The 23,889-nt window shown below is 42.5% G+C and overlaps 2 protein-coding genes across 4 annotated transcripts in view; both read right to left on the bottom strand.

The window, feature by feature from the left end:
- Nucleotides 1–22,548, bottom strand: part of DIXDC1 (DIX domain containing 1) — a 78,966-nt gene extending 56,418 nt beyond the window's left edge. Inside the window, exons 1-2 of one of the 2 annotated variants that reach the window (XM_031961172.1) lie at nucleotides 22,153–22,548; nucleotides 3,197–3,325 (exon numbers count right to left, since the gene is read on the bottom strand). In XM_031961172.1, the coding sequence (XP_031817032.1) occupies nucleotides 3,197–3,325; nucleotides 22,153–22,530 (507 nt within the window). In that variant the 5' untranslated portion in view covers nucleotides 22,531–22,548. Of the gene's footprint in view, nucleotides 1–3,196; nucleotides 3,326–4,400; nucleotides 4,660–22,152 lie in introns of those variants that run through there. The other variant, XM_023499460.2, reaches the window with a different exon arrangement.
- Nucleotides 4,980–22,234, bottom strand: C3H11orf52 (chromosome 3 C11orf52 homolog). 2 transcript variants are annotated; one of them, XM_012545034.3, is made up of 4 exons: nucleotides 22,153–22,234; nucleotides 6,509–6,546; nucleotides 6,164–6,213; nucleotides 4,980–5,923 (listed from the first exon to the last, which is right to left on the bottom strand). In XM_012545034.3, exons 1-4 carry the CDS (start codon nucleotides 22,182–22,184, stop codon nucleotides 5,672–5,674), a joined length of 372 nt encoding a protein of 123 aa, XP_012400488.1. In that variant the 5' UTR covers nucleotides 22,185–22,234; the 3' UTR covers nucleotides 4,980–5,671. The 2 variants fall into 2 exon arrangements, with proteins under 2 accessions (XP_012400488.1, XP_031817037.1); XM_031961177.1 differs by lacking the exon at nucleotides 22,153–22,234 and adding an exon at nucleotides 10,330–10,477.
- Nucleotides 22,549–23,889: the final 1,341 nt, after the last annotated feature.

Here is a 23,889-nt window from a genome sequence, read left to right as displayed (position 1 = left end):
TTTGCTTTTCTGGCTTTCTCAATGGGGAAGGGGGGAGGTAAGATGGGAAGAATTGGCCCAAAAAATAAAACAAAATTGAATTAAATAAAAAAGAATAACAATGGGCAAAAATTGAAGAAAGGCTTAATAATAAGTACTGTTTTTTCACTTTGTGTTTGTATTTTCAGTCTAGCCCAATACCTTACATCTAGTAAATTCTTTTTCCCCCCAAGGCAATTGGGGTCAAGTGACTTGCTCAGGGTCACACAGTCAGGAAGTGTTAAGTGTCTGAGGTCAAATTTGAACTCGGGCCCTCCTGACTTCAGAGCTGGTGCTCTAATCACTGTGCCACCCTACCTAGTAAATTCTTAATAAATACAGTTGAATGAGCAAATCCAAGAAATCTAAGAAAGAATAAAATGAGTTTCACTATAACTATAGATATTCAAGCAAAGCCTAGATAACCATTTGTTGGGGATGCTTTGGTATTCTGGTTAGATATTGATTGAATGAGTTTTCAACTAATATAACTACCTTCAAACTCCAAAACAGTATGATTCTAATAATTCTAGTTGTTACTAATAGATAGAAAACATTCTAAGAAAGAGCTTCAATCTCTTAATCAGGTCATTTCTGTCCTGAGAGAGATACCAAAACATCAGAAAAACTTGGAATTAGAAGAAATTTCAGATATCATCTAGTCCAACGTATACCTAAACAGGAATTTTCCATCAAATAGGTATCTGAAATTAGCCTAACATGTCCAGCAATGGGGAACTCACTACCTCTCAAGGCAACCCATACCAATTTGGAATAGTGCTAATTGGGTAGCTATTCTTTATATGAAGCCAAAATCTGCTTCTTTGCAAATTCTACCTAAATAAGACAAAATCAAGACATATTCATTACTATTCTTCCAGTGACGTCCCTTTGATTTTGAGTTTGGAACATGATGATATAACACCGGGCAGAAAACAATCAGGCAAAAGAGGAAGCTATTCTTGCTTCAACTGCTGTCACTTACTTGTGATGAGGTCACTGTCCTTGAAACAACAGGACATTCATCAAGCTAGAACCTGTCACTAAGTTCACAATGTCTGAGAAAAAGACTCACAGCAATGTGAATCAGTCAGAATAAAATGTGGCTTATGTACAAAACACAGCGTAAGAGTGGGTTATTAGTCCAGGATTAGATCATCCCTAGGAGTACTCAGAATGCTTCTAGTTCACTCCAGAAGGTAGTCCTTCAGAGATCTTGCCAAATGAGTTTTGGCTCTTATTCCACGTCGAATCCTTTTAGGGATATCATAGTCATACATGGGGGACTCCCCCAAATTTACCAGTATAAGGGTAAATATGAAGACAAAAGACTGTGACCAATTTTGCACAATGGTTTGGAACTGGCAAAGCCATCTGGTACAGAAGTAGCTGGGATTCAACATAAGTGAAACTTATACGTAATTTCTACCAGCTGCTCTGCCTGGGAGAGGAATCGGAGAAACATGGGATGGAAGTTTCTGCCACGATTCCTGCCATATTGCCAGAAATAGCTACTCCTCCCGTATTTTTCACAAGAAAGCACTCTAAGGCCCTCCATACATCTCTCTTTACATATATGGGGCTAGAGATCTATATGATGGGCCAAATATATACAAATAGGTCATGGTCATTCCTATCTCTGTGCCTCCAATCATGTCGTTTCCTCATCTAGAATAATATAGCCTCTCCACTCTGCCTCTCCAGATCCTTCATCTCTCTCAAGCCCAACTCCAGTATTAGCTGCCCCATCCATAGCCTTCCCTCGTGACTTTAACCCTCATTCTCACACTCCTCTGACATTCTACCACACTTGTACAGTTTAGCTTTTAATAGTCAGCTGTATGATTCTGGGCAATCACTTAAGCTTTTTGGGTCTCAGTTTCTCCATCTATAAAATTAAGATATTGGATTTGATGATCTATAAGGTCCCTTCCAGATTCTAAATCTTATGTTCCTCTTCTGTGATGCTATGATCTTCCATTTTGCAATTTTCACTAATGTTCTGGATGCTGTTGTGTCCCCCATTAGATCGTAAGAGCAATAATTATGTCCTTTATTGCTTTTTCAACCCCTAGAAGAACCTAATAAAATGCTGAGCACAAAACTGGTGCTTAATACTTGTTAAACTGAATATTCCTCTCATAGAGATGCCTGTTCATAGTAGATATAGTCACATTCAGTGTGAATATTATGAATATATAAATACATATATACGTCTCTTTCTTTATATTACCAAATAGAATATAAATAGTTTCAGGATCATCTACAAGTTCGGATGATTATGTTTCTACTCTTCTCTATGAGCCCAGACAATGGAAGACTGAATCTACACACACACACACACAGAATAGAAAAGGGAGATAAGAACCGTAAAAGGAGAATACACATGGAAATAGGATATGGTGACAAAGTGCAGTCTGGTGAGTGAGATACAGTGAGTAAGTAGGAAGAAAAAAAGTAGAATTGTGAGAGACAGGAATTGTAGAAAGACAATAAAGGAAGCACCAGATGCTAATGCTTTACATAAAATATATCAAAACTATGAGATAAAGTATCCTTAATACTAATTTTTTAAAATGAGCCTCCAGCTATGTTCAGGACAATCTATTTTCTAGATAAAAATTAGATTAGGGCAGCGACATCTTGTGGATAATCTGTGTGTGACATCTGAACAAATTTATATCTCAATTCACTCTTCAGGTCTTCCCATCTCTAGATTGTTTGGGTATATGAGGTATGATTTTACAATGTAATAATGCAATTAAAATGCAATAAATATAAAGCTCTTTCTGTGGAGACTATGCATTCCTTACAGCTAGTGACCAGATTACTACCAGGTCACTTTTTACTTCATCAGTTCAATTCCTTTCTAAACTTGACAAAGTCTAAAATACACACGGATTTTCTTTCTTTTCTTTGATGCTGTCTTGATGCTGAGGAATAAATGATACCTTAAATTATACCTAATTTAATAGATTCTGAGCAGTGCAGATAGAGATACCATACTCAAAAACCCAGTGAGCTGGGAAAGAGAAAGGATTCCAGTACAAATGTGGAACATTAGAATTATGTGATTACTGCATTGAGTGGTCCAGAGTCCTCCAGATACAGAACTGTGCTGAAGCCCTAAACCTCATGATATCATCACACTTCTCTGAAGGATATATCAGAAACTTACCAATGGCTCTCCTGCCTGCAGAGAATTACAATACCCCATGATCACTGGGGTCCCCATTTTCTGTGACCCTGATGGTGGCTCAAAGTCCCTCTCAGGAACCAAAGACAAGGAAGAGGAAGAAAGAGGGACCTGCAAAAGATATAAGAGAAAATAGTTTAGGAACTGTTGAAAGCTGAAATTAACTGAAGCCACCTCTTTAAAATTTTTTAAAAATCAGGATCCTATTTAATACCGAGAAGCTTAGACTAAACTAATCAAAACAAGGCCACTGTCACCACCCTATAATAACCAAGATTATAATAGTAACAAAGAAGGGAGCAATTCCTGCCTGATATTTGCCCAAAAAAGTATTGTGTTCTTCCACACCTACCCACCAGCGTCCCAGGATCTCTATTCCTGAGGGAGCCTTTCACACTGCTTTCTTAATCTAGACAAAAAAAATTTCTAGTTATATCTTTGCATGAGTATTTGTAGTTACAGCTTTGTAAAAACCTCTAGAAGGCCAAGAAGGGGTGTAAACATTACTAATCTTGGTTTCTCCCTATCCTTCTCAGTTGCCAGGGTTAATCCACAAAAGCACTATTTCCATTGATTACGGACATCATCACCACCAACGAGACACGGACTTCCAATTCTCTAGCATGAAGAAAAAGCACTTCCCTCCGCCAGCCCTGAAGCCTGGCTGAGAGACGGCACTAGGGTTACCTGTTTTGTTCCCTGGTGCCGTTTTGACGGCCTGCCCGCTGCTCAAGGCCATATTGTATTCCGGGGGACCAGGCGGGAGGGAAAGAAGCGAATAACTGCTGGCCCGCGTTTATCAGTGCCAGACAGGTGGGCCAGGGCTCCAGATCTCTGCTACAGCTGGGGCAGAAGATGCTCAGAGCCTTGGATAAGGGCCTTCCCTGCTCCCCGCTCTGTGCCCCTTCCCCTCCCCCACCCCCACCCCCCCATCAGAGCTGAGCTCCCGGAAAGCGGGGATTATCTTGCTTTTCTGTGTGTATCACCAGGCTCAGCACATGGTAAGTGCCTAAGAAATGCTTCATTCATTCATTCATTCATTCACGCCCACGCATGCCCAGGTAGGCTCCCCCTTGTTTTTTCCCTACCCGGGCGCTGCGGGCGCTGCGGGCTCACCACCCGCTCCGTGCCCCTTTGTTACTCTTGGCCCCATAACTTCCTAAAAATATTAACAACAGCCACTCACACTCCAGGGCTCTTTAGGACTCACAAAGCTCTCTCCAACGGCACCATGGTAAAGGAGGAGCGCACCCCCCGGTTACGGACGAGGAATTTGGGGGGCTACACCCTTCCAGACGCGGCGTTCCGGCTTGTGCTCCCCGAAGCCGGGCGCACAGGGATGGGCCCTGGGTGCTGGCGGCCCGCTAGGGCAGGGCCTGCTCCGGACTCGGCTCGGGCCCAGGTGGAGGCTCCCGGAGGCGCGGCGCGTTCCCGCTGCCATGACGACGCGGAGACAGGCCCGGCCCCCTCCGGCCCCGCCTCTCCCAGCCCTCCGTCCTCTCCACATTTTCTCCGTCCCCGCCCTCTTCCCGACCTCAGTCTATCCCGGGCCAGGCCACGCCTCCATGCCTGGCAACAACCCCCCCCCCACCCCCACCCCCAAATTCTCTCCGTCCCCGCCCCCTTCACGAGCCGTGGCACCACGTTCCTCCACCCTCCCGGTCCCGGTCACTTCTAGGACCGAGCCCCTACCTCTGAGAGCGTGGGACGGAGTGAGCCCCGAGAAGACGCCCCCTCTCCCCAGAGAAGGCACCAAACTCCCATGCAGCGTGTTTCACATCGGTTTATTCATCCCGTAGGACCCCCTTTCTCCGGGCCGGCCCTAGAACCGGCCTTGCAACCAACCAAGGGACTAATCCCAGGAGGATCCCAGCCAGCTTCCTGCACGGTCCCCGCTCCTCCCTAGGGATGCTCCCCTCCCCACCCTGGGAGGCCCCTTGTATCAGTGTGAACCATCATCTTCCACGGGCGGAGCTTGTGCCCACTTCCCCCGGGTGGAGGAGGACGGGAGGCTGCCGGTCTCACACCGGGCACGGACATTGCGCTTTCAGGACGCAGAATCTTCAGGGGCTAACTTTTTTCTCTAGCTTCTGGGGTTTCCTCCAGATCATCAGGGTTTCGTCCAACGGCTTATAGAGTTACCGACATTTTTGTGCTTTGTGGGGGAGCAAGGGACTAGCCCGTGACTCTTGGCAACAGCCTATCTTTGTTAGTTTGTGGAGATTCATCCGACCTTCGGTTTCTGATACCAAAGATAGAGCCAGACCCCGAAAGGGGAATCAGGTCTTAAAGCTCCAGGGAGCCCGGAGACACTTGGAGATTGGCAAAGAAAGGAGGGCGGCCACCCAGTCCCCGGCAGTCTCGGATATCTCTTGTAGAAGTGTAGGACTTCTGTCCTCTGGTGATGGACAGGGACTGCCCCATGTTCTCCGTCCCACAGTGCCTCACAACCCAGGCTTACACCAGGGTACCATTTTTGCTGTCATAGTGGGATGCGGCTTGGGGAAACCTAATGGTGGCGTACTCGGTGGCGTTCTGTATCTGTAGGTGCTTCACCTCGCGGGCAGATCTCGGCGGGGTCCGGCTGCACACTTGGATGTCTGCGTAATGCAAGCTGCTGTCCTCCGAAGGAGGGCCTCCAGTCCCCTCTCCAGACCGGGGCAACTCCGACACCACTTCATAGGTATGTCCCACCGCCGACTCAGGGCCCTGGGGGAAGAGGAAGTATTTAGGGAACTGAGATTTGGGTTTGTGCCTCACTCCCAACAGAACCAGTTACACAGTGATCTTCTCTTAGTCTGCCTTTGTAGGAAGGAACTGAACCAGAAAGGTCTACACATCCTGAAAACCATCATTGGTCCCAAGTGTACAGATCCCTAGTTCTCAATGTCTTGTTAGAATGCTCTTCCCAGGTATTGGAACTGGAACAAGAATGCACTATTACATTACCTTTGTGCTCTTCTGTGGCTGCTTCTCTGTTCTTCTTTTTGCATGATTCCCTGAAGGGAAGAAACCCAAATGATTAAACACAAAATGCCTGACTGAGCAATAAACTCTTAATATCATATCCTGGGGAGGGGATGGGGGGAAACAAAGTCAGGAGCATTGTGAGTGTGGAGGCAGCTTCAGCTCTACAAATATTCGTTTTAAAACTATTTCTCCATGTTGTTTGCAAACCTTCCTTTTGCCCTCTCTAAATATACTTTTTTTTCTCTCTATCCTCTCTAATTTCTTCCTCTCCATACCCCCATTTCACTGGTGTCCTCAGAGCCCTTTTCCCAATCCCTAACTTACCTCTTTTCTTTTTCTTGTGGAATGATGATGGGCAGCTCCTGTGATGGAAGACACATTATCTAAGTGTGCACCATTCTCTTTCTTTATAACCTCCCACACTCCTCCTCCACCCCCAGCCCTATATACATGTGCTCTGCAATAATTCTGATGATAGGAAGGTTCCCGGAGGGATAAAAACTAGACTATGATTTTTTTTGGAAGAGGGAATCTTTTTCTTCAAAGTGACAAATTTTCCCTTCAATTTTACTCTCTCTCACTTTTTTTTCCTTTTTACTGAAGTGTTAAATGTCTGAGGTCAAATTTGAACTCAGGTCCTCCTGACTTCAGGGTTGGTCCTCTGCCACTGCGCCACCTAGCTGCTCCTTCAATTCTACTCTTAGAGAGTTGCCCAGACTACTAAGTCTTTCCTAGGGCATATGACCAGAATGAGTGTCAGACAAAATTTGAACCCGTCTTCCTGACTTTGTTACCAGCTTTCTATCCATTGTATCATACTAAGGAGGTCCTGGGGAGACAGGTGGGCGCATTAGCAGAGAAAGCTTGAATCACTGTAAACAATCTGGAAATCTAACTACTCCCTAGCAAGCAAGGAGGAACACTGATAAAATTGTAATAATCCCAGAGGCAAGAAGGGAGAACTATGTATAGGTTCATCTTAGCCTTAAGTACTTTTTATTCCCTGCATTGACAAAGTCATCATAACTCCAATTTACTGTATCCTATCTGAAAGCTTAGTTATGATGTTAGCCACCCAGGTTATATTTCCCCTATAAAAGATGTGCTCACAATGTAGATTTTCTATTTTTAGGGCTAGCCCACAAGTCAATGGTTTACTCCCACCTTATGGCATCTTTCTCCTTATATATAGCTAATTGCTTTCTGGAGTTAATCAGCTAACTTCTCTTGAAATTTAGCCTGTTTTTTAACAGTATAATAAAATCTTTGCCCCTTGATGTGGAGGCCTATGCTTACAAATTCTTTTGAAATACCCCATAACATTTGGCAATTGTTAATGCTGTAAAGTTACCCATGTATATATCCTGTAAATAAAAGGCTATTAAATAAAAAATAAAAAAAAAATAAAAAAAGAAATACCCCATAACATCAGCCTACAACTCCAATATACTTTTGGGGTATCACCCCCATACCCCATCATTTTGGTGGCCCGTTATGGAGAAAGTCTGACTTTGTTACCAGCTTTCTATCCATTGTATCATACTCATACCTCCACAAAGTTACTAAACCTGGCTGATGATAAACATTCATATCATCATCATCATTGTCATTCTCTGACTATACACTCAAAGGATACATTACTTCAATGACATGGATGTACACTCCAAAACAAATTGTAACCCCTCTCCGTTCCCATGCCTCAGCAAAATAATGATCATGCTCTGATCAAAGCAAACAAACAAAAATCACCTGGCTGTCAATCTTCTGGTGATAATCTTCAAGGAACACTATTACTGGGTAAATCCTTACTGGAAGCCTTTCTCACTCAGTAGGACTACCTGCCAGAGCTTGTGTTCTCCTGGCATTGCTTTTGAGAATTCTAGGCCACTTCACAGTATGAAGTGGTATTAGAACCAAATTTATAATAATAATAATAATACTCCCCCTATGGAAAGTCTTTTTCAACCCTTTTAATGACAGTGCCTGCCTTCAGCCAATTTCCTTATTTATCCTGTGTATAGCTTGCTCTGTAAATATTTGTTTGCTTGCTGTTTCCTCCATTAGATTGTAAGCTCCATGAGGACAAGGACTATCTTTTGTCTTTTTTTGTATCTTTAGCACTCAGCATAGTGCCTGACATGTTAATACATTATTTACTAATAGATTAATAATAACCATGAATGGAAATGTGACTTTTTCCTGTTGGCCATAGATCTGCCCTCTGCAGTCAAGCAGAAAAAATGTAATCTCTTTTTCCCTGTTCAATATTTCATATTTTTGAAGGCAACTACAAAGATACTCACCCAAGTCTTTTCTTCTTGGGGGTAAACATTCCTAGTTCCTCAAGTCTGCTCACCATCCTAGTCATAACTCTTCTAAAATATGCTTCTGTTTGTCATCTCCCTCCTTAAATATTTCAGTTCCCTTATTCTATACTTCTATTAATGCAGCTTAGCTTTGGGAGCATCCTCTGGTTGACATAATATTTTTGTATAATATACATTTTAAAACATCCTTTTAGTTTCTTTAGAAGTATTAGGAAATCATATTTCTCCAGGCTAAAACCATTTCCAGACTTTTCCTTTTAGGAAAGTAGGTAGAACAAAGGCTAAACATTATTTCTTGGGCCTCTGTTCTTTCTCAGGGAAATGGATCAGTGTTGATAACCAAACTTCAACATGGATAAAATCCTCATCCATCGAAATGATTAGTGCTTTGACCTAAGAGCAGTGTCCTCTTTTGTATTTTGTGTTAAGATATAGATTGAAGAATCCAATATTCTTGTGATGGAAAGAGCCATCCCCATCCAGAGGACTATGGAAACTGACTGTGGATCACAGAATAATTTCACCATTTTTGTTGTTATTGTTTGCTTGTTTGTTTTTTCTTTCCCATTTCTTCCACCTTTTGATCTGATTTTTCTTGTATAGCATGATGAATGTGGAAATATATTTAGAAGAATCGTATATGGATTACTATATTGGGTTCTTGCTACCGTATTTTATTTTTAATATTTATTTTATTTATTTAGGGGAGGGAGCTGGGGAGAGAAAGAGAGAAAAATTTGGAACACAAGGTTTTGCAAGGCTGAATGTTGAAAACTATCTTTGCATATATTTTGAAAAATTAAAGAACTTTTTAATTCTTAAGAAAGTAGTCCAGAAAAAAACTAGAATGTAACTGTACTTAACATATGACATTTCACATACACAAGTTTTCTATAAATGTTTTCTCAATTATTTTAGGGCAGAAAATCATGTCACAGGGTATGGGAGATTACACCAATTTGGATATTTCTCTCTCCAAGCTAGAAATGGCATGGCTATAGATTAATTTTTAATAAAATTATCTCTAGCAAACATGAGCCAACTCAAAAAGTACATTATATTTTTTCTTCATTATTAGGTTACAGTCTCTAAATTTCCAGGCCTTTTTCCTATACTGTGAATCTCCATCCTGTACTTTGGAAGTTTTTGCTTTTGTTTTAAAGCCTAGATGCAGAACTTTATATTTGCCAAAGCTCATCTTATTAAGTTCTGCCCATTGTTCCAGCCTCTTGGAAAACTTCTGGATCCCAGACGTCCTCGGTAACTAGGTGGGGGTAGCAGAGAAAGCCTGAAATATTGATTAGATTATAATATTCCCTGAAGCAATCAGGGAAAATACTGATGGGGATCAACTCAGCCTTATAGTGTCATCTCTTTGGAAGTCTTGGGAAACCCCACCTTATGTATCCAGTTGGAAAGCCAAGTTATGATGTCAAGTCTCTCAGGTTAAATTTCCGCTATAAATCTGCCCATGGCCTGTGCCATCTTAGCTGAATCCCTTTTGGGTTAGGTTACCACAACACTCTGCCTTGTGGTTGCCTTTCTCCTCACCCCTTCCCCATGCCTCATGGTCACTTTCTCCTTGTTATAGTAAATTAACCTCTTTAGTTTGTAAACTCCTCTATGGATTTAGCCTGCCAGTTAATGGCATACTTCCACCTGATGACATATTCCCTTTCTCCTGGTTAATTGTGAGTTCCCCTGGGAAACTTGTCTTTTCCAATGTTAATTTTTAACTATATGCTCTTTCACATCTTTTTCATATTTACCACTTCCTTGTTCATTTTGTCAGCTACCTCTTCTGATAAATAAAGGTACCTTTCAGCTGTGAGATGGCCATGGAGAATTCTTCTCATGTGAATTGCTACTGAGGTCCATCATATGGTACCAAACCTCATCACCTGGTGCCAGATTTCAACTTCACAGTGACTTGGCCTGGATGATATACTTAGTAAGCATCTGAGGTCACATTTGTTTGTTTTGTTTGTTTTGGTGAGGCATTGGGGTTAAATGACTTGCCTAGGGTCATAGGGCTAGTAAGTGTTAAAGTGTCCTGAGGTTGGATTTGAACTCAGGTCCTGCTGACTTCAGGGCTGGTGCTCTATCCACTGCATCACCTAGCTGCTGCCCCTGAGGGTACATTTGAATTCCAATCTTCCCATTTCTAGCCTTTTACTCAGCAACTTCTCCTTTTTGAGCTTCCCTCCCTCATATATCACCTAATCTTGGTGCCTTGAATGGTCTCTCTGAGCATCCAGGACTTTCTATTTTTTCAACAAGTTCAGTCCCTTAATCATTGTCTTCCTCTCTACCATCCTCATAATAGGAAATTTCACCTTACAACAGTATTGTATATTGTTATATACAATAACACCTTTGGTGTTTCTTCAAATCAATTCAAGTTCCTTGAACTCCTCTTATACTCCAAGCTGCTACACACAGGAACAGCTCTTGATATATTCTTGATCAGGCCAGAATCCACAAATTTTCCATTCCTGTTTTCAAGAACTGTGGAATTTATTTATTCTATTTTGTTTTTCTATCTTGTCTTTATGCTTTATTTTTCCTAACTCAATTCCTGGATTTCTAATCTCTCCTCTCAGGGCACTCAGGGGCCAAAATATTTGATAAAGCTTTCTGATTTGTAGTCAGGAGGCCTTTGTTGAGCCCAGTCACAGACCCTTAGCAGAAGTGTGACCCAGGTCAAGTCACTTATAGTCTCATCCTTAGTCCTTGTTATATAATCTCAAGTGGGTTTTAGCTAGAAAACTTTCTCTTGTTGTTATTGTTTAATTGTCTTCACTTTGTCCAACTCTTCATGATCCAATATGGATTTTTCTTGGCAAAGATATTGGAATGGTTGTTTCTTTTTCTAGTTTATTTTATACATGAGAAAACAGAGGCACACAGGGTTATGTGACTTTTCCAGGGTCACACAGCTAGTGAGTGTCTCATACCAGATTTGAACTCAGGAATATGAGTCTTACTGACTCCAGGTCCAGCACTCTATGCACTGTGTGACCTGGCTGCTTAATTTATTCACTATCCTACTCATCACAGCATCTGTCCCAAACCTTCTGTTCTTTTCTCCCACAGCATCTCCTCCTACCACTCTCAGTTGAGAATCTCACCTCATACTTCATTTTAAAAATCGAGGTCATTTACCATTAGCTATCTTTTCCCCCCTTATTATTATCTCTCAACCTCCTTAACATCCTTCCTCTTTCTCCTTTGCTTCAGTTTTTGATGAAGGTGCTGGGAACTCTAAACCAGCTTGTGAATTCTAAACCAGCTTTTTCTCAAGAATTGTTAAAAACAGACCCAATCAAGTTCCTGTTATCAGTCGTAATGAAGTCATTCTCCCAGACTATCCAATTAGAATGGAATGATGTGAAACTGGAGTTCAACAGGCTTTCCATTGTTAGTACTCCAATCTTTGAGGCTGTCTTGATTAGCAGATATTTAGACAACCAAACTCCTTCCTGGTTCTTCCCCTTATTCCTTAAATCCTGGCTTCCTCCCCAACCCAACTCTTCTGCTCCCCTTAGACTTTAAAAGTTGGTTCCCCCAAAAAACAAGTTGTTTAATCAGTATGACTCTACCTTGCTAAGTCATGAGCTAGTTCATGTAATAAAGAACAAATCTTTGTAACCTGTGATGGTTGTTCCATGCTGCTGACCACTATGCTTTCCTAAATCTATTTCATATTTCTATTTCATAATATCACATCATATGATACCTTTATTTTCACTTTAAAATGACAAGGTCCTGAATGGTGGGTTTTTGAGCAGAGAGAAACAGAAGAATTAGTAAGAATTGATCCCTGGGGGAGGCAGGGAGAAGGCACGGATAGAAATCATTTTAGCTTCAAGGTCCCATTCTCCGAGGAGATAGTCCAGTCGGTATCCAAGTTATGTCATAACCCTGAGGGTACATAACCTCTATTGGGGTCTTAGGCAGCCTTACCTTGCCATGTCCACTCTGAAATCCCAGTCATTTCCCCGAAGCCACGTTTTCCCTATAAAATCTACTTAGGGCCCATGCTATATTTCCTGCCCTTCTTTGGGTCAGTCTGCCACTTCACTCTGCCACTGATATGATCTATGACATAGACACCAGATGATGGCAGGTACCAGAAGAAAGGGTTCGGTCATGTGAAGAATTCACAAGGCCATTCTCTTTGGCAAAAGCTAGGTTTATTTAAAGGAAGAGGTTACAGACAAAATGAAGGGATACTGTAGTGGCAAAGAAACTGAGCAAGACAGAGATTAGAGACCAATTCAGTAGTTTATTAAATGGAGAGAAATACTGGGACCAAATGCATCCATGGTTGATCCCAGGGCTGGACGAAACTATCATCTCAAAGAGTCCAGCCAAGAAGTACTCAGAGAGCAAGCCTTTTATGGGATGAGAAGAACAGGACACAATGGGGGAGGTACCTGGGTGGGGATAACCTAATGGAGGGAGGCCCCTAGGATGACACAATGGAGGGAGGTTATTGATATTCTAATGACATCTAAAATGGATAAACCTTTATCCTGTCAAACATTAAGAAGGAATGTCTATAAACTAAAGATATAAAACCTTCATCTCATCAACCATTTAAGAGGGAATGATTATATCCTGGGGTTTTGGGGCAGAGCAACTGAGGTAGACCTTTATCTCATCAAACATTAAGAGGGAAAGGTTATAACCTGAGGCAGAATAACTAAATAGGACAATTGGAGAAACTGTGTCACAATACTTAAAAGGGAACTTTGGCACAATACAATAGTCACCTGGGATGGTAAATATGAAGTCAAGGTGGGAGGGCATATGAGAGACAAGTTCCTCAGTAAAGCTCACAAATACCCAGTAGAAAGGGAACACCCCATGAGATTGGGACAAGCCTTAGCCGGCAGGCCAAATGCTGAAAGGGACCTAGCACCCTGAAAGAGTTAGCTGGAAGGAGAAGTGGGGTTGGGAAGCATTAGTGGGGTTAGGGGAGAAATCACGTGGTGTGGGGGGAGGGAGAGGGAAAGCAGAGTGCTGTGGTGGGCTGACCCAAAGGAGGGCAGCAATTATGGCATGGGGCTAAAAGTTGGCTTATAGGGAGGATTTAGCCTCAGTAACTTGACATAACTTGGATTTCTGACTGGTTACCTCCAGTGGGTTGGACTAAACTGATCTCGATTATCAGAACCTTCTTCCTGCCTGCCTGCCCCAGGGAATAATTTTTATCAACTTCAGTTTCTCTCAGCCCACCATTCAGGACCTCTTTGATATCTCATCATATCTTTTCTCTTACTCCTTCCCCTTGCCCTTTGTTATCTCTCCTAACTCCACCAGGCTCCAGACCCCACTTCTCTTCTGTATAGCTAACTAAACTCTTTTGGGGTGCTGAGTCCCTTTCAGAATTTAGCCTGCCAGCCTAAGGCCACGCCCCAACCTCAAGAATCATTTCCTTTCTCTTGATACATGGACTGATACATAGGGAACTTGCCCTTTCCATCATTAATTATTAAAACCCCTTTCTCCCAGCTCTGTTTCATATTTACTGTTCCTGGTGTTGGTGTATCTCATCATTTTGTCTGTAACCTCTTCCCCTAAATAAAACTACCTTTTACCAAAGAGAAAGGCCAATGTGAATTCTTCACATGACCGAACCCTAACAATTGGCCTTTACTATAATCTGATGCCTAAATAACATATCTGGTGCTACAGCAGCTGCCTACCATTATATGGTGTTTATTATCAGCCCTATCAAAAGGTATGGCCGCCTTCTTGGTAAAGCCAGCCTTCTATATGTATGCTAAATCCCATCCCCTCCTATTTTTTCCAGCAGACTGCCCCAACTATTAATTCCATTCTCACTCTAATCTTCAATCTCTCCTCTATTATCCTCCCTTTCCTGCCTCCAAACAGACTCAGGTCACCTTCATCTTTAAAAAATACTCTCTCTCTTGACCCTACTAACCACGTTCTCTAGCCATCAGTGTATATCTCTACTTCTCAGCTAAAATTCATGAAAAAGCTACCTGCACTCTGTCTCTCTCTCCTCTTTCTCAGTCTCTTCTTAACTCTTTGTAGTCTGACTTCCAATTTTATCATTCAGCTGAAACTACCCTCTCCAAAGTTATCAGTAATTGTTAAATTGAGTGATCTTTTCCCAATCCTCATTCTTCCTGACCTCTTTCAGTGTTTGATACTGTTGATTACCTTTTTCTTCCCAGATATGCTCTCACTTCTGGATTTTTATGACAGTTTGTTCCTTCTTGGTTCTCCTCTGTGAACTCATTTCTGTGTATGAGCGAAGGCTATGCAAGGTTATGTCTTTGAGAATGAAAGACAAACAACAAACTCTGAGTAGGGGTTGCCACTGAGAATTGAGCAACATGGCTTCCTTCCTTCCTTCCTTCCTTCCTTCCTTCTTCCTCTCTTCCTCCCTTCCTTCCTTCCTTCCTTCCTCCCTCCCTCCCTTCATTCCTTCCCTTCCTCCCTTCATTCCTTCCCTTCCTCCCTCCCTTTCTCCATTCCTCCTTCCCTCCCTCCTTCCTTCCTTCTATCTTATGGCTAGAATTTCTTTCTTAAAAATCATGTCTTAAACCCAAATTACTCTACTTTGTTTTGGCCTGATTGCCCCAGCGTAAATATAAATAGCAATTATCTCTGTTTTGGCCAGAAACCCTCAGGATGTTCCCCTCCCCAACTGTATTTTGTTGTTGTTGTTGTTAGCTAGGAAAAAGAGGTCATTCTTTACCTCAATTCTTACCTAGCCTTAATCACTGAATGGGAGCTGCTTCAGTCACATTGAGACCTGTTAAAGATCTTAAAAAGGCCAAGGTCTCCCACTTGAACCATCCCCAGTTATCCTCACCTATGTCTAGCCACTGAACTCAGAAGGTTCAGGAGGAGCAAGTGAGGCTGCTGACTTTGCACAACCTTCCATTACTTAAATCCAATTCACTTGCATGTCATGACATCCCCTCCCTGATGCCTTCTTCAAGAACAAAGGACAAACAACAACCTACCTCTATGACCACTCATCCTTAGTCTATTTTGCAGAATTTTCATCCATAATATACCTATTAACTGTAGCCTTTTTTTCCAGGACTTTTCTGGACCTTCTTCTCTTTTCTCTTGGTTATTTCCTCAGCTCTACTTTGTTTGCTTATCTACTCAATACAGATTTTTCCCAGCTGTGTACCTTCATCCTTAGTCTCTCTTCTGAGCTCCAGTCCTTTTTAACCAACTGCCTTTAATCTGGATGATTTATAGTAATATCAAATTAGACATATCCAAAACATTATCTTTCCCCCAAACTCATTATCTTTCCTCCAAAAAGCCAATTCCTCTTTCAATCTATCAACAGGATACAGACTCTCCTAGTATCAAAATGATGGGGTTTGGCAACCAAATGATAGGGTATGGATGATACCCCAAAAGTATATTGAGGTTTCAGGCCAGTGTCACAGATTGTTTCAAAAAAATTTTGCGAGCTTAGACATCCTCCAAATCAAGGGACAAAAACTTTATTATGCCGCTAAGAACAGGCTAAATCCATAACAGTCTTTAGCAAGGAAAAGGGTTTTAGCAATTAACAAGGGGAAAGTCCAAATCTTGCTGATTCCACACATTCACACATTCAGTATTCACACAACCACCACCCTGGTTCAGGTGCTCCTGCCTCTCATCTGGACTATTATAATAGCTTTCCCCTTGACGTGACCATTAAGATGTGGCAAGTGGGGATTACTAAACTAACCCTAAAAGGAGTTTAGGGTCCTGATGTCTTTTGATTTATGTGTAAATTGGATTTAAGTGAAGCAACCCTTTTCTGGTCATCATTGGTGTCCAAACAACCAATAATGATTCAAGATGCAGTGGATGGCCTTGCAGGTAATTTTCCTGTCTAACCAAACTCCTTAGTACCTCCTTTACCTGTCATCATCTCTATTGGATCAACCTATTCCACGTGGAGAGTCTTCATGTGCTTGGGGTAGACACCCTCCTAACTTCCTATTGGGTTTAGACCTCTAGTTACCCTCAAGCTGGTTTAGTCCGGCTGCCAAAAGAGTGTGGCTACTGTGTATGGTCCAGCTACCTAGATGAGAAGTGGACACCAAAGTGGGGAAGCAGCCCTCACCCCAAAAGTGCTAGTCTTCCCTGAACCCATCTTACCTGTGATAACTATTGTGCTGTTTAGCAAGCAAACTAATTCCAAAAAGGAGTTATTGGGGAAGGGGTTACACCATTGACTTGATGGCCTAACCCTAAAAGGAATTTCTCATCCCAAAAAGAGTTGGGTAGAAGAAGGAGAAAGACACCAAAAGGAAGGAGGACACTATTAACTAGTGGACTGAATTCCAGGTTAGCAGTTGGTGAGGTACAGTTAAACTTTTTTATAACTTAGGGGGTCTGACATCATAACTTGGAGGGGATACTGCATTTGGTGACCTCTACTTGGGGTTGGGCTGTAATAAAGTCCACTCAAACAAAACTCTTAACTCAAAATCAAAAAGGTCCCCCTATCAGTGCCTCTCCCAGCTTACCTTGGGGAGTGGCTAGATTCCCAGATTGTTTACAATAGTTCTGGCTTTCTCAACCAAACTGGTTACCCAGGACCTCATCAGCACCACTCCAACTCACATAACTTTGGGGTCATCTTTAATTTCCTACTTTCACTTACTCTACACACACAATCAGTTGCTAAATCTTGTTGAATCTGACTCTACTTTTCTCCACAGTTCCCTTATCAATATTTACACAACCACCACCTTAGCTGAGGCCCTACTTACCTCTCAACTGGACTATTATAATAGCTTCCTCATTGATCCAGTCAATTTCTTCTCCTTTCCTAAAACCAAATCTGGTTATGTTACTCCCTTGCTAGATAAACTCCAATGGCTCCCTATTACCTCTAGGATTTTTTTTTTTTTGTTAAAAATACAAACTCTTCTGTTTGGCTTTATAAGCTTTTTAGAACCTTCCCCTTCCTATATTTCCAGTTTTTTCTTTTTTAATAGATTATGATTCTCTCCACAAACTACAATGAGATCATGCCAGTCTACTTGCTATCTCTCAAATGTGTTACTCCATGTTCTCTTTCTTTTCCTTTATATTAGCTGCCTTCATGATTGGAATGCTTTCTCCCCAAAGCTCTGGCTCCTAAAATCCATTAATTTCTTAAAACTTGGCTCAAGTACCACTTCTTTCAGGAGACTTCCACTAGTCCCTCCAGCTGCTAGTGCCTTCCCTTCTTTATTTTATTTATTTTTAAAAATAGCTTTTTGTTTTTCAAAATACATGCAAAGATAGTTTTTAATTTTCCCTCTTGCAAAACCTTGTGTTCCATATTTTTCTTCCTCCCTCTCTCCCCTTCCCTAGACAGCAAGTAATCCAACATAGGTTAAATGTACAATTCTTCTAAACATAATTCCACATTTATCATGGTGCACAAGAAAAATGTGATCAAAAAAGGGAAAAAAGGGAAAGAAAAAAACAAGTAAGCAAACAACAACAATGAAGGTGAAATTACTATGTTGTGATCTACATTCAGTTCCCACGGTCTTCTCTCTGGATGCAGATGGCTCTCTCCAACACAATTCTATTGAAATTAGTCTGAATCAACTCAAAGTTAAAGAGAGCCATGTCCATCAGAACTGATCATCACATAATCTTGTTGTTAGTGTGTATAATGATCTCCTGGTTCTGTTCATTTCACTCAGGATCAGTTCATAGTGCCTTCTTTTTCAAGACTACTATTTCATCTACTCTATGTTTAACTTATATGGGCTAATTTATGTATATGTTTTCTCATCTATGAGACTGTAAATTCCTTGAAGGCAGAGAGTTTTGGGTTTTTTTTTGCTTTTTTCTTGTATCCATAGTATTTGGCTTAATAATTGCTTGTGGATTATATCTTAATTATATTAATAATGATAATCATATCTAAAAATTATATAGGGCCTACTATGTTCCACATACTGGACTAAATATTTTACAATACTAATCTATTTGATCCTCAAAACAACCCTGAAATAAAAAGGAGTTAAATTACTTGCCTAAGATCACACAGTGTTTTAGGTCACATTTGAACTCAGATCTTTTGAAGACCAACTCTGAAATCTTGTGTTATCTACATATTTGCTATGCACACGCACCTTTGTCTTCATCCAAATTGTGGGTAAAAATGTTGAATGTGAATGGTTATGGAAAAGGCCACTAGAGTCTTAACTGAGTTTGATCATTTAACCAGTTTTAAACCTACCTATCATTCAGCCCAGGCTATCTTGAATCAAATGCCTTGATGAAATCCAGATATACTATGGTCTACAATTCTCCTTTAATCTCTGAATCCCTACAGGCTCATGTTCCCTGAAGGCCCTTCTTGGCAGGAGATAGCAAATGCCCTCCAGTGCACTGGCTTTTCATTTACCTGCAAGCTGTCTTCTGCCACAGGCAAGCTCAGAGTTGGTCTTGTCACTGGAGCGGGCACAAATCAGTCCCTGAGTACACACTGTATATGGGTCTGGTGCTATTTCTACCGTGCCAGTTCTTTTCTTCCGGAGACAGACTTGGATGAGCTGTTTCCTATCAGAGTCTGGCGGGACTAGCTGAACAGGAAGGAATCTGTAACACCCTCCAAATGAACAGATCTTTCACCCAAAAAATGAGTTTGTGCTTCCAGGTTTCCAGCCTGAGACATAGCCTTTGTATTTATTTCTCAGATGCCCTGATCAAGGTCTCTGAAACCCCGGAGAAACTCAAACTCCCCTATTTTCTACCCTTTGGTATTCCACTTCCCAACAGGGACTAGCTGTCCTAAAGATACACAAGAAGTACAGGATACACCCCAGATTTTTCTGGAAGGTTGTTTGGTACAACTGACATAATTGAGCCCAAAATACAGTCTTGGGCAATCAGGCCACTCACTACCTGCCAGGAATGCAGCCTAACTCAGAGCTATTCTGGGATTGTCTGGCTGACTAATCCCAAGGGCCAGAAAGGGAGTGCTGTCATCCTGAGTAGAATGTCTCTGAATTTAGGGACACCCGGTGCCTTTGTTTGAAAGAACTTTGTTCCTGAATCTTCTACTAGGAAGATTCATTTTTGACTGTCACACTCAGGACTGGGTGGGTTGGAGTCTCCTCCAGCCTCTTCCCTAAAAGGCAATTTCTCCTCCCCTTTTCCCTGCCCTTGTTTTTAATTAACAGAGAAAGCCAGAAATATTTAACCTTTGCCATTCTCTCCAGAGGCACTCTGTTCATGGAGCCCAAAGATCAGATTTGACTTCCTGACTCAGCTGTTCTGCTCACATTGGACAACAGACCTTCCTCTTATAACTCCCTTCTGGATCCCTGGGGTCCCTGATGGAGCCCTTCTGTCTACCTGATACCAAGTATCACTAGATCCAGGAAAGCCAGTCTAAATTCTTTGGAGGTTATCATATATATTTATTCTTGTAACCTTAATCTTAGTTCTGATCAAATCCACCCACATCTGTTGACTAGAAGCCTCCCTAGAGATCTTGAGTTCCTTCTTTTAAAAAGAAGTAAAAAAACAAAAAACAAAAAACTCCAAGTGAAGCTTCCAAGTAATGTTGTTTTTCCTGCTTTGGAAATCAGGGAATTTTTCAACACATGTTTAGCTTTCTAAATTGGGAGGATCCTAGGTCTTTATCCACTATCTAAGATAGATAGGAAGAATGGAAACTTTCAAAGCTATGTCTCCATTCCCTTATTTCCCCTTCTGCTCTTTTCCTCCTGTTCCCAACTCTCCCACCCTTGTCCAGAGGCTCTCAAAGTATATTCATTTCTGCTCTATCACACACAACTTTATCCTACCACAATCCATTAAATCAAAGATCCTAGAATTTTAATATTTGAAATGACCTCTTCTCTTCCAATTAATCTGCTTGTGGAGAGAAGGTTGAGGAAGTCAGTAATAGATTATACAGGTCCAGACCATATAACAGCAGTCCAAGGGGTGATGTCACCAGCTCTCCCATGAGGACATTGTAAAGGGATGTGCAGAGCATAGGTATAGGCCACACCCTACTCATAGCATTTGACTAAATCCACAAATTTAAAATATATATATCTTTCACAGTATTTTCATGTATCTGAAGGATTATTTATCATAGGACAACAAGTAACTTTTATTTATGCTTACTATCAATAAAACTGAATTTAGGTTAGACCAAAGGAAGCACTGTCTCTAATAATGTAAGAAAAATGGAAAGAGGAAGTAAAGAAGACTATAGCTTCTCTTTTTATGGAGGCCTTTATTAAACAGAAATCCTTATTAGCTTAAACTAGAGTGGAGAATGACCAGCCAGAATGGGGCCACAGAAAAAAAAAGATGATGATTCTTGGATATGGTGACACTAGTTGGGAGGGGAGAGAGAGAGTCAGAGACAGAGACAGAGAGACACACAGAGAGAGAGATAGAGACAGAGAGAGAGAGAGAGAAACAGAGACAGAGACAAAGGGAGAGAGACAGACAGACAGAGAAAGAGAAAAACAGAGACAGAGACAAAGGGAGAAAGTGAGACAGAGACAGAGAGAAATCACAGAGACAGAGGTAGGGACAGAGAGACAGAAAGAGAAAGAGAGAGTCAAAGAAAGAAAGGGAGAGAGACAGAGAGAAACAGAGACAGAGAGAGGGAGGGAGAGGAGTGAGAGAAAGACAGAGAGTCAGAGAGAGACAGAGACAGAGATCATAGAGACAGAGGCAGGGACAAAGAGACAGAAAGAGAGAGAGGGAGGGAGAGGAGTGAGAGAAAGAGAGTCAGAGAGAGAAAGGGGGAGAGAGACAGAGACAGAGACAGAGAGAGACAAAGACAGAGAGCACAGTTTCTTTTCTAAGAATCATAACTATCCTAGAAAATGTGGAACTTATAGTTACCATACTCTTAACAGGGTCTTGCTATGTCCATTTCCTTGATATTATGCATATACACAGGAACACACACACACATATATAGAGATGATGATACATAATAACACTGTATCTGACATTTACATGGCGGAGGAAGTCCCGTTCTCCCTCAGAATACCACACGAGATACATTTCGCAGAAATATTACTGCCGTTTCACAGAGGAGGAAATAACCTGAGAGGTGAGAGGACATGCCCGTCCATGAAGGATAAGTAGTAACTCTCAGGTATAATCCGAACCCAGCTCCCTCCTGACTAATTCCAGCAGACGTTCTACACTCGCATTCTATGACTACCCAAATAGCTTCTTCCTCCCGCGATTCTTGGCACTGGCGGAAACTTGGCCACCTTGACGTAAGGAGACCCGGGAAGAAGCGAGGAAGAAGCGAGGGAAGAGGCGTAGGAAAGGCGAACACCGGGGGCTTGGTTTCCCTTCCTAGGACCGATCGGGGCGGGGCGGGCGGCACGCCGGGAGACGGCTCCCGCGGAGACAGCCGCGCGCTGTTTTCCCGGGCTCCCCCAGGAAGGGGGGCGCAGCAGGTGCTGGCCGGGAGCGGGCGCAGGGGCTCCAGGCAGGGGGAGGCACAAAAGCCGCCCCTCGGCGGGCGCTCTGTGGAACGGCGCTCACAGCTGGCGGGTGCCCGCGGCCCGGACCCCCTCCCCCGGGCCCCTTCCCCCCGGGCCGCCGCCAGAGCGGCGTCCCCTCCTGCCCACTACTCACCCGCTTCCCCCGCAGCAGAGCCGGTTCCCCATGGCGCTCGGTCCCCCGGGGTGTGCTTCCCCACCCCAGGAGAGCGCATTTCCTGGTTCCCTGTCCAGCCGCGGCGGCGGCTCCCAGGGAGCGGCGTGTCAGTGTCGGGTTTCTCCCCTTGCTCCGGGCGGCTTCTCTGTGCCACCTGCTGGAAGGATCGCCAGGTGGGCCCTGCCCCGCGGCCGCGGCCGGCCCCGGGCTCCCCGGAGGGAGCTCCCGCCGCGAGGAAGCTAGGCGGAGGCAGGGCCTGGAAAAGGGGCTTCCCCCCCGGCGCAGCGCTAGCCCAGAGCCCGAGGCGGGGCGCGAACCCCGAGCGCGGGACCTAAGGGCCGGAGCTGGCCAATACATACAGTGACAAACTGGCTTTGGAGGGGCTTTTGTTTTTTGTTTTCGAACCGGCTCTGTGACTATAGCCAAATCCATCTAAGACCCAGCTTAATTTTCAACGAAAGAATAACTATAGCTCACGTCTATCTCTTATTTAAGGCTTGCCAAGAGCTACACACATCCCTTTTGCTCTTCACAGAAACCCTGATAGAGAGGTACTATTATTCCCCTTGCAGAGCTAAGAAACTTGAGGTGGTGGGGATGAGGGAACACTGGGGGGGAAATACTAGTGTTTTTAAAAATTGAGGTGAGCTTCCTCAGTGTTACTGTGACTAAGGCAGAATTAGAATGCAGTTCTACTGAAAGCACACTTAGTATTTCCGAGTCTGATTTCTCAGCTGTGATGACTAGAAAATCATACTACTCTACAACTAAAAACCAGAGTTAATTGGGGGCAAAAGAGACAAAAAAAGAGCTCTTTATAAACTCTACAGAACTCCTCTAAACTACTCTGTGATGTTTTGAACTTGTTCTCTGCTATGTTTTTCATGATATTTGTGGATTTAGTGAGTGTTCAGTCTTTTTGAGTGAAGAATTAAATAATTGGGGGAGAAGGGACATTGATGTTAAAAATGGCTTCAAGTCAAGGAATGCTATGAACTCTGAGAACTAAAGTTGGGGACCTTCCAGACAGCAATAGAAAGGTCCAGGGCTCCAGCCTTCCTTTTCCAGATTACTTTTATATTCATTCTCCTCAAGACGCCATATTCTTGTCAAAGCGGCCTAGTTGCTATTCCCTATATGTGTTATTCTATCTCCCCCTTCCATATATAAATATGTGTAGAGATCGTTCTCTATGCCTGAAAATCTCTCCCTTACTTCTAACTCTTAGAAACTCACCTCCCTTTAGAGCTCAGGGGAAGCCAGTGCTACTCCCTACACAAGGACTTTCCTGATCCCCTGGTTATCAGGTAATTATTACAAATTATATATTATATTTTGAATTTAATTATATGTGAACCTATTGTTCCCCAGTAGAATGTAAATCCTTTAAGGGCAGGGATTGTTTTATCTGAATCCTCAGCACCTAGGAAAATACCTTGCACATAGAAGGTGCTTAATGAATACACAGAGAATTGAATGGTAGATATGAGCAGGCTGGAACATATTATTAATGACCTGAGGAAAAGAAAGATGAAAGATGTCATCAGAGAAATATGTGACCAGAAAAAAAGATGAGCTGGCCAGTAACAAAAGCAAAGGATGACTATTGGATAGTCCACATGCTTGACTGGTATCAATGCCTGTATAGAACCTCTATTAAAGATTTATTGGAAGGCAAGGACAAGAATTACATAGGATGGGTAAATACTGGCAAAA

Source organism: Sarcophilus harrisii, chromosome 3 (assembly GCF_902635505.1).
Source record: "Sarcophilus harrisii chromosome 3, mSarHar1.11, whole genome shotgun sequence".
NCBI classification, from domain to species: Eukaryota; Metazoa; Chordata; class Mammalia; order Dasyuromorphia; family Dasyuridae; genus Sarcophilus; species Sarcophilus harrisii.
The sequence above is the reverse complement of the archived record's forward strand: the minus strand, read 5'-3'. Positions and strand labels throughout refer to the sequence as shown.

What these genes read in the sequence shown, in the direction of transcription:
- C3H11orf52 (XM_031961177.1), bottom strand. Translation starts at nt 10,367, where the DNA reads ATGAGAAGAATTCTCCATGGCCATCTCACAGCTGAAAG. An exon ending in GGCCATCTCACAGCTGAAAG is followed by an intron (nt 6,547 to 10,329) that starts GTACCTTTATTT and finishes CTTCCATCACAG; the next exon opens with GAGCTGCCCATCATCATTCC. An exon ending in CCACAAGAAAAAGAAAAGAG is followed by an intron (nt 6,214 to 6,508) that starts GTAAGTTAGGGA and finishes TCTTCCCTTCAG; the next exon opens with GGAATCATGCAAAAAGAAGA.